This window comes from Cygnus olor, chromosome Z (assembly GCF_009769625.2).
Source record: "Cygnus olor isolate bCygOlo1 chromosome Z, bCygOlo1.pri.v2, whole genome shotgun sequence".
Lineage (NCBI taxonomy): Eukaryota > Metazoa > Chordata > Aves > Anseriformes > Anatidae > Cygnus > Cygnus olor.
This window is the reverse complement of record NC_049198.1, coordinates 10,392,505-10,403,455: the sequence shown is the minus strand read 5'-3', so window position 1 is coordinate 10,403,455 and position 10,951 is coordinate 10,392,505. Positions and strand designations below refer to the sequence as shown.

General features: G+C 40.6%; 1 protein-coding gene across 9 annotated transcripts in view; it reads right to left on the bottom strand.

Annotated features, from left to right (window-relative positions):
* The window catches only part of UNC13B (unc-13 homolog B), a 212,485-nt gene that overhangs the window by 14,709 nt on the left and 186,825 nt on the right, over positions 1 to 10,951 (bottom strand). For 8 of the 9 annotated variants that reach the window (XM_040540269.1, XM_040540270.1, XM_040540271.1 and 5 more), the window contains 3 exons: positions 9,593 to 9,745; positions 7,538 to 7,661; positions 262 to 318 (listed from right to left, as the gene is read on the bottom strand). In XM_040540269.1, the coding sequence (XP_040396203.1) occupies positions 262 to 318; positions 7,538 to 7,661; positions 9,593 to 9,745 (334 nt within the window). The remainder of the gene's footprint in view (positions 1 to 261; positions 319 to 7,537; positions 7,662 to 9,592; positions 9,746 to 10,951) is intronic. The other variant, XM_040540267.1, reaches the window with a different exon arrangement.

Below are 10,951 nucleotides of genomic sequence, written 5' to 3'. Positions count from 1 at the left end.
ATAGATATACCAAACTGATCACTTTATCTATGGAAGAAATAAACTACTTTGATGATTAAACCCACAATAAAATTTAGCACTTCATTTCAACACAATACTAACATTAGCAGGATGCATTTAAAAGCACATTTAATGCATTTAAAAGCCATTCTTTATAATTGCATTCAGCCACAGACCACAGGAAGCACAAGCCATGTTATGCACTACTACACTTCTACGGTTAAACACAAGGACACAAACACAAGCCATGCACAACAATACCTTCAACTTTGACAAGTGTCCCAGTTCCTTAGCAGCACTGAAAATCAACTGTGTGCCCTATGATTGTAAAAAGTTAGAGAAGAATGGAGGGAAAAAACATTATACACAACCTTTGCATATTTTTCCTTTCAGCAAGTCAAGTCAGTTCACAGACAGAACTTTACATAACCACTGCAAGGCCAGTCACAACAACTTGTCTCCTCGCCAAATTATTACCTAGTGTAAAACGTGACATTTCTGTATATGCCAAATCCAGAGCTATTTCAGAGCACAATATCCTGCTAGCTTTCTTACTCTTGCTTGCAGTGGCCACCTATCCTCCAGAGGGGATGCACCCTCAAACAGCTTGCACAGGCTGGGGGTGAAGGCAGCGTACTGGCTTCATCGCCAGGTGCTCCTCCAGATTTCAAGTCTAAATACACATGAATAAATACTGGGTAAGACTGTCCAAAGCAAAGAACACAAAACTGATGACAATCTCTCTGAGGAAGTAAAGAACAATCAATAGGGTAGGGGTAAGCACAGCCCAGGTCAGAAACAATTGGATCTGAGCAGTTTTCAGGTGAGACAATGGCAAACGAAATCCAGTATATATTACAGCATCTTTTTTACACATCAAGAGCTTGGCCATGGCTCTTCTTCCCCCACTGTGGCTTACTGATGCTGTATGACCAATGAAGAAACAAAAAGGGACGATAAATCCCAATGACAGAAAATTTTGCATCAAGCCACTTACACACTAGAATAAGGGATTCTTCTTACTATAATGTATTTTTAAAAATAATTTCCCTGCAATGGTTACAGCAAAAATATTTTTCCTTCTTCCCAGCACAGCATTTCTCTCTTGTGTAATACTCCTTTTGCCTGGGGACTTAAGCCCAAAATTAAGTGAGAAAAAAAAAACAACCAGTCTAATTCTCTTGCCTCTCCTCCCAGAGACATTTTATGGGGCGCACTGGAATTTATTTTCCTCCACTTTGCTCTCTTTCATTGATCTACACTTGACTTTTTCTTCAAAAAGTCACAACTGCCTATTACTCCACTCGGAATAAAACCCCAGCCTACTGTAATTCTGGCTACGAATCGTTCATCCATCATATCATGAAACTTTGCTCTCTGCTTCAGCCCTCTATACAAAAAGCTATGGGCTCTTCCCTACTTAAATGTCACTTCCATTATCTGTCTCAGGAAAGCTTTAGGTATGTCAGGAGAGATGTTCTCTCAAAGATGATCTTTGGCTCTCCTCACTCGCAATCAGTCATTAGGGGCTAGCAGTAGAAGTAGGTGTAAATGTCACCACAGGTATCACTTACAAAAGGCCTGGGGGATGTCCCAGCTGAACGCCTGAAATAAGATTTCAGGGACAATCAGACACACTGGTGGGTGGCACTTTCCACCCAGCAGGGTCTTTCTGCTCAGGAAGACAGCTGGGAGAAGATACAGATCGTCATCGTTAGGGACTGCTTGCTGGCTCCATAAGGACCACATTTCCCCAAAGGTCTCCAATAAATGCAGTTCTTTCTACAGTCCTCCTTCGCTTTCCTCTGCTATCCTTTCTTATCTCAATACTCTTTCATCCTCCTACTTAACCACAACTGCCTATCAACATTGCTCATCCACAAATCCCTGAAATGGTAACATGGTAGGATGCAAGACCAGAATTATTATATTGTCTTTTGCCCCTGCCTATGCCACTTAGCTCGTTTTCTTTGCTGCATTCTTCAATATTTACTCATTTGTTGCCTTTTAACTCAGCACTCTGTGGAGAAGGAACAATGTATTTGCAGAGATAAGCCCATGAACTAGGTTCTACTGCAGAAATCATTGTTAAGAGCATTTTTATATTTTTTCGTTGGATTAAAAGTTAAGATCAGCCCCACTGATGCACTTCCCTGAGCAGAAAAGCATCTTTATACCTGTCACTAGAAGTTGCATCTATCGTTGTACAGAAGAAAAGCAAAGGCAGTTTACAGCTTGTTACAGTAACACTGGGAAGACTGAGCTGCTCTAGGGACACTGGACACCCTCTTCCCATTACAACAGCAATCCAGAAGTGAATTCCTAGATGAGATACCTTAGCTTCTGAAATTGCTCAAACTGAAAGACTCTGTGACCTGAAATCAGACAACATCTTGATTTGCTCTATCTATAACCATTACCTAGCCCTCATTGTTCCTCAACCTGTGTCTGAATAAAAATCAATACAGAACGAACATTATTGACTTCATAGATAAGCAAAAGCTCTTGATAATTGATTAAATTCATAACTCTTAATGAAAAAGAAAATGCAGATAAGGATAATGCATCCAAAAAGAGGAGCTTTTAAAATTAGACTGGGAGCTCCACTTGCTGCCAGTACCTAGTGGACAGTATAAAATAGTACAACTCCCTAAAACCTGAAAGTGTATAAAATCTTCTGTATTTCCAGCAAGCAAGGTAGGGCAATGATTGCATTCCAGGAGCAATGAAGAGAGATTTCACTGTGGGCCACATCAAATAATCCAGGGGACATGGATTCAGCCAATGTTTTGGTACCCAACAGTGAATGCTGTCAGATGCGCCTGCTGTTCTGTGCGATTGATCATAGAGCTTGTTCGACTTACAGGTCTTAAAACATGGTTTTCAAGCCTGTTGACCAAGCAGAAAAAAAATACCATTTTTTTTTTTTTTTTTTTTTTTTACAAACTGGACTTTGAAAAAATCAAGTGAGCATCCTCAAAACACAGTAACATTAACATTTTTTAATCCAGGATCTTCAGCCTTCATTGGACTTTTTTTTTTTCCCTATAAATACATACACACATTTCAACAACATTAATTAGCCTAGGCACGTAGTCTCCCTGCTGCAGGCTTCAAAGGAGGGCAGGTCAGTAACACTGAGCAATACCCAGTGATGTGATACGCTTCAAGGAACAAAGCTGATAACTGCTCTTCAGTTCTTCTTGCCCATTTTTCTAATCCTCATCAATCAGTGCCAATCTCTGTCACTGTGTCTGCAAGGAGAAGTTATTTTACTGTTATATGGAGTTTGTCATCGATGTTGGTAACGCCTAATGAAAATCTGGACAGCTCCTTTCTCTGCCAAGCAGCATTCTTGTAAACAAGATTCTCAAAAAGTTATTTATTCATGGAAAACATTACAAAGATTTACAGACAGCGTTTATTCCAGGGCAGCTCTAGGGAATTAAAACAACTACACTCACTTATTGTGTCATTTTGAGAAAAACTGCCCACAATAGAATTAAAATTTCAAGGATTGAAGATGAAGGAAAATTAAGACCTTCCTATGAACTGTTTCTACCAAGGTCTGTGGCAAACACAGCTGAAAAGGGGACAGACATTGGACAGTGCTGGTTTGCCTGGTTCTTTCTATGACTTTAATTACAGCTTCCTAAACTTTTTGGAAACCTGAAAAACATCTGTAGTCTGCAACATGGAGATTTTAAATTCAGTGTTAAAGGTATGAATTTGTTTTTCCCCAGCAAAAGCATTTGGACAAGGACCATCAGCTGACTCAAGTATAATTGCTACAAGCCAGAAATGTACTGATTTATATTCCAAGAGACTCAAACTCTTACAGTTTAACTGTTCTACTGCTTAGTTGACAAAGTTAAGAAACAAAAGCCTACTGCAAATCTTTTGAATTCCAGTCCTATTTTGGAAAATGTATTATTACTCAGACTTATTTTCTGAGACATAAAAGTGCAAGGAAGTTTTATGTGGTATTGTACATTCCTTTCTCAAATCTTTTGAATTCATACATTCAACAACAATGAAATCTGATCCTTTATTAGCAGCATTTACGTTAATTTTAAAAAACATCATCATCATTTGCTACTATCCATTAAAAATCAGACTTTTTAACGTGTCATGGTATATTAAACACTGAGAAAATAGGTTTAAAAGTGGGAATGAAAAAGGGACAATAATTTCCTCTAGGTACAGAGATCTGGGCATATGTACAGTTCACAAACCATTGTTTCAGTGAAGACTAAGAAAACTCTCTCCTCATCACAGAGGTAGTCTTGGACTTCTTTTTTCCCCCAGCTAGCAAAAGGGAGAGATTTAAACTAACACAAGTTAAGAAAGGTTTCAGAAAACCTCTCATAGGCACACTCTCCACTGGAGTATTGCTCTGGATTAGCGTTGCTCGGAGAAAAGCCTAATGAACAGCCAGTTTGGAAGTCACGTGTAAAATCTGTCTGCAGCTTAAACCAAATTTGTTCTTATTCTGGACCATGTTCTCATTTAGTGAAGAAAAGTCTGATGAGGAGAAAAAAGCACAGCAGGAGCAAGCACAAATGGAGCCTCACATGAATGGCTGCAGTGTGCCGTGTGAAGTAAATAAAGGAGAGGCTGTGGAGGAACCAGCTGTGTGAGAATTAATCAACTCTTCACTGACCTGAGCAGCCTCTGATGAAATACTATAGTCCCATGTTAAGCAGGAAGGGAGAAAGAAATATATATCTAACCCATTAATATCCCCGAGTGCTGTGCACTGAACCCCAAAATATGGATTCTCAGAGAGCTATGTTTGCATATCCACTCATCCAAGGCAGAGTGTGTTCAATTAAATGTTGATCTTTACTTAAAACAAGTGAAGCATCAACTGCTCTGTGAATTACTGGAGATCATGTTGCTACTAATCTCACAACACACAGCCAGTCAATACTCAGACAGGTAGCAGACAGTCATCTGAAAGTTATTAAGGCACCTGTGTCTCATGTCATCAGTCAGGCCATAAAACTGCCCAAACCCCAATGCATCGTTCACTGGAAGTACCTAACTGCTGTCTCATCTGAGCCCCACCCTACACAAAATCTTCCAGAAGCAGCAGAGAACAGAAGGGGAAAGCTCAGGTTTTTCTTCCTTGTGTAATGCTGGCTGAACTAATTTATGTGGAATTGACTGTACTGGAGAAAATCTGACATTAAAGCACTGTGCAATGACTGAGTCAAGCAAAGTTAGACTTAGTGCAGTGTGTAGAGAGCATTCTACAAAGGCAATGTTGGCTACGAAGCTGGTGAAGGGCCTGGACCACAAGTCCTATGAGGAGAGACTGAGAGAACTGGGGTTGTTTAGTCTGAAGAAGAAGAGGCTCAGGGGAGACCGTATTGCTCTCCGCAACTACCTGAAAGAAAGGTGTGGAGAGCTGGGGGTCGGCCTCTTCTCTCAGGTAACTAGCGATAGGACTGGAGGGAATGGCCTCAAGTTGTGCCAGGGGAGGTTCAGGTTGGAAATGAGGAGACATTTCTTCTCAGAAAGAGTGGTCAGGCACTGGAACGGGTTGCCCAGGGAGGTGGTGGAGTCACCGTCCCTAGGGGTGTTCAAGGAACGGTTGGACGTGGTGCTTAGGGACAGGGCTTAGTGAGGGATATTGGGGGTAGGGAGATGGTTGGGCCAGATGATCTTGGAAGTCTTTTCCAACCCTACTGATTCTATCATTCTATGATTCTACCAGAGTATGCATTCCATGAACACTGTCAGAAACACTTCCACAACTCCAGCAAGTTTACACAAAGTAGAAAAATTAAACATTCCAGAAAAGAGACTCTTTTCTACCATCAATATCCCCTGCATCTTAAAGACTGCAGAGAATTTTTAAGAGGGACACCATCCCACTGTGGTCCATTGAACACTCAGAGGTAGCACCTGGCTTTCTCTTGCTGAGGACAGGGAGGAAAGCCTTCTCACTATGATATAATTGATTATACAGCTAAAAATCTGGCCATGAACATTTTATATTATCTCAGAAAACTGAGGGTGCGCATCATTACATAAAAAGAGCTTCTCAATTTGAAGCTGAAGTGCTGGCAACAAGAAACTATTTGTTAAAAAAAAAAGTTGCTTATAGCAACATCCTACAGGTTGGAAGAATTGCCTGATCACAGTTATTGCCTTCTTCATAACACAAACACTGAATCACACTCTGCCTTTAAAACTCAAAACTAGCCAGAATAATGCTCAAGCAGCTCGCCCCTGGTTCTCTGAGGCCCTTGATCTAAATGCTTCCATTTCTGAAGGGTCATAATAATGCTGCTCTTACATGATGCATTTTAGCACCTGACCCCAACAAAAATTACTTTGTACAGCAGTTCAACAAAGGGAAATCAATTTTTTTCCTCCCTTATGAATTAAAAGGGGAAATAGAAATGATCACTCAAAATCTGAGCTCAGAGCAAGCAGTCTTTAGCAAATTTAAACCTCATGCAAATTTGGTGCTTAGGAGGCATGACAGCACACTGTCTCAGTGGTTCTGTTTAGTTTGTCATCATCAAGGCCAGAGGCAAAGGCCTTCCCTCTCTCAGAGCAAGAAATACCTAGTGCAAATTGCCGGTTAGCATCACTTCTCTATATGTTGCAACCCAAGAAGTCCACTCAAATTATGTAGGCAAGTGCTGAACAGTGAAAACTACTATTGTCCTACCCACAACTGGGATGAAATAAATCAGCATAAATTAGCCACGGACCACAAGTTCACTCCAACATAGATGAAAAGAAGTTCTGGATCATCTCCAAATAATGAGGTTGTAGTCCAAACTTCACGCTGCCTACAACTGAGTGTCATCCCCCAGAGCAGCTGGGTGTACATGACTGACATTTAATCAGTTTCTGTGGTTTCTCAAAAGTAGGAAAGAGGTTAATCTTTCATTGTTAAAAATGTCACTACATTCATGACACACATTCATCCAGCACATCCACACAGCTGAACGATTATATAAAAGACTGCCTTTGAAGGCAAACTATCTGAACATGCTTCCAACTCTCCAACACCAGACACACAGAAAGCATGCCAACCCATATTGATGTTAAAACCTCATGGAAGATGTCATTAAAAAGGAAGTCCAAATTAACCACATCTATACAGAGGAACACCTGACCAACACATGACAATAATTAGGCAAAAGTATTTACAGGCATTGATCTAATGCCAAGAAGCCATCACTAACTACCAAATAAGCCCTTAAATACAGCTTTCTCTAAGGGACTGCAAATCCCTAATCAATGTGATTTGATATACCTGATGACAACTCCTTTTAGATCATGGATTTTCTTTCTTTTTTTTTTCTTTTTTTAAAAGGAGTGTGCTTTGTGTCTTGCAACCCCACTATAAATAGAGCTGCTGTCTTACTTTACTGGATATATTTTTCCATCCTAGAGCAGGCTACATGCAGACAAATTTACCTGGACAGATGACTCATTAGGCCAAAGAGCTGAGTTACACAGGGAACGGCAACACTTTCTGCTATGAGTCAGGAAGGAGAAAATGCTTTACCGTATGGTCTGTTAGAGGAGGCAGCACAATCAGCTTCTCCATGGTATTCATTACCACCCTCCAGAGCTCTTTCAGCACCCGTTTCAACACTGTCTTTTCACACACAGTTGCGAACAGTGTCAGGCTGTAGGGAGAGAAGAACAAGAACTGAGCAAATTCAAAGAATGCAATTTGCAAGGAAAAAGGAGATGTGTATGGCAGAATCAATGCCCCACCCAAAGCAGTTTCTCATAATGATTGCTTTAAGGGTAAAAAGAAATCTTCCTTTTTCATATAGTACAGTCTCCCTACCTCCTTGGAGTTCTAGTGCTGAAGACCTTTGGATTATTGACATTTCTGATCTCAGTTAGTTCTATTGACCTGGGGATTATGAAAGATATCACTATGTTATGGTGGTTGGGAATATTTCAAATAAGAACAGATACCACTCAGCTGGTTCCATTTAAGATACTTCCCACTGTATGGGGCTTACACAATATATAGGAAAAATTACAAATACAGAATAATGGTTTCATACCTTCAAGGGTTCATTATAATAATCTTTGTCGAATACCTAAATGAATACTTCCCAGACTATTATGCAGAAGTTCCTGCAAATGCACAGCGTCCGATAGCTGTAGAAGTCCCTAAGTGCTCCACCTACAGAAGCACTTCAAAGCATTTCTTGGACTCATCTATATCTTGTTGCAATGGCATTCACCACCCATCACATGCCTCGTGTTTATTCCCTTTTACATAAAGCAAAATACTTTATCTCCCTATTTGTTCCTCCTTTATTATTGTGCAGGCTACCAAAAAGGCCAAGAAACACAAGATTCTTCTTCAAATCCCAACAAGTGTTTCCAATGGCATTTACTAACCACACTGGGAGAGCTATAAAACAGGAACTCGGCAGCTAGTAGCAGTGCACAGATGATAGCCAGCTTTTCTACACTGTGTAACATCTTCTCCTAGATTTGCTACAGTTAGTAAATGAGCAAAATTCAACAGGGGCAAGACTGCTATGGGTAAGATGCAGGAGGCAATAAAAATGAATTTCCTTCTGTAGAGGAGGAAAGAAAATACCCCAGGCTTGGATTATTATCAAAATGACTTGCTCCATGGTTGTATGAAAAGCCTGTAGCGTCCCAGGTTCCTACTGATACAAAGAAAGGTGGCTTCTGAGGATTAGTGAAGGCATGCATGGAAAATGCTCAAATGAGAGGGCTCCTAGATGAAATGATTGCTGCAAAGAGTCACTTACTACATAGTGACTGAAAAGAAAGATGGGATGATCAATAAAAAACAACAGAATAAATTTATTTTTTAAGCTTTTAAGCCTTCACATCTCTCACAGCATTTTTTTATTAAGAAAATCTTTGGCCACACCTTTCAAAATAAAGAACTGCTGTCCATCAATGAGAATTTTAACTTCTACAGAGATTAAAAACTATTTCTCTTAGTAGGCCAAGGCTTAGCTGAAAAGAATTATGTGCAATTAGCAACAGAAAGTCCCTGAACAGCTGAATCATGTGTTAATGGCAACAGTTAATTAAAGCAATGGATCTGCAGTTCACCTAAGCCACGCTCAACTTGCAGAAAACTTATGTACATCAGCTAGTTCAGAAGTTCATTTTCTAGTCAGAATAACACTGGGTATGGCTAGAACACACATTCTTGATATGACTGTGATACCGAGCACTGCATGTATCAAGTTTGCAAGTATGTTTTGCAGTATGTTTGCTAACTGGCTACAGTACAATATGTATAGGAGAAAAACACAAATTGAATATTTAGAGTTTACCGTATGCCTCAGCCTTTTCCACTACCTGATCAGCAGTGTGTTTGCTGATTGCTATAGCTGCCAGAGGGAGAAAGGGAACAGAGTGAGTTCTGGCACTGCATGAAGAGATGATACATGCCTTGAGAAAAATGCAGATATTGGAAGAAAAGCCATGAGAATTCACAGGCTGGACATCTCAAGAACTACCCAAGAACACAGAGCTATTTTTCCTTCCCCCACCATTCCCAATCTGATGTGCTGTATGTGTAATGTGTATCTGAGTACTTGCTTACTTTCCATCCAGGAAATCCATCAACGGCCTCAAGACATTATCTGCATCTTGTGCAACTGTGTTTCTGGCATTAGCGGCAACATTTCCTGTCCCTTTCACTTGGCAGAGGATATCAGACATCTGCTTGACACATTCATCAATACGAGTCTGAAAGCTGGGCAGGTAAGAGAAGCAAAAACAAGATTATCAGTGGCAGAGCTATCAGCTCTCTTACATAAGGTAAAAACACTGCAAGTCCATAAACTATGCACTCAACTACATACTCTTCCTCCCTGAAGTTTTCTGCTTACTTACCGTATTTGCTACCAAGAGGCATGCTATCCGGTTCCTTATGCACATCATTCACAGACAGCCTACCACCTCTGAACAAAAGACACATCACACTTGAGAGCAATTTGTTCGTTCAGCTTGCAAAAAGAAATGATCCTTTCCATATTTTGAGAAATTCCATTATTCTTAGCTGAAGCCACTCTGATGTGGTTTTGCTTTCTATATAGGGTGTTACACCACAAAGATTGGGATATAGTATGGAGTGATGGCCCAGCACGCACACAACTCTGAGCACCTAAGAGTCAGTCGGCAACAATCTGGTTATGACCCATCATAAGCCAAGTCTTGAAGATCACAGAAACGGCGTGAAAGCAGGAACTGACTGAAACCAGTCCACTGCCATACAGTCCATGCTATACTGAAATGTCAAATACGGATGTGGGGCTCAGCTATGGAATGAGCACACTGTGCTCATTGACATGCAAGTGGCATGCAAGCCATTAAAGCACAGTTACCTTTCCATCTTTTACTGCTAAGAAGATGTTCAAAATGAAATAATACAATGGTTAAATATGATGAATAGCACAGCGGAATTGTCAACATATCAAATTCAGCGAATAAATGGAAATGCTTTGACATTTAAAAGAACAATTACTAAAAATAGGCTTTACAAGTGACATTTAGCTATCCACTAACAGCATATAAGTTTGAAACCAGGAAGAGAAACCAGTGCTAGTACCTCAGGTAAAGATTTAAAAGCAGGGACACAGGTTTGGAAACCAGCTTTGTATCTGTGTAAGAGGCATAGACCTTTGCTTGAGTCACTAGGACATCCACGTACTGGGTCCCAGCACACAGCTCCTCCTCTCCTATGGCTCCCACCTTCCTTTCCCACCCCATCACATCTTCCCTTTCCTGCAGTGCCACCTCTAGCCTCATGGTCTCTCTGGTTCACTTCTAACCTGCATCTCACCAGAGCAATTCCAGACAGACAATGGAGGGTTCTCTGCATGCAGCCTCCGTTTCCACTTTCCCCATTTCTAGCAGAGAGGAGTTTGCAACAATCAGTTGTGGCTACAACAACAGCAGA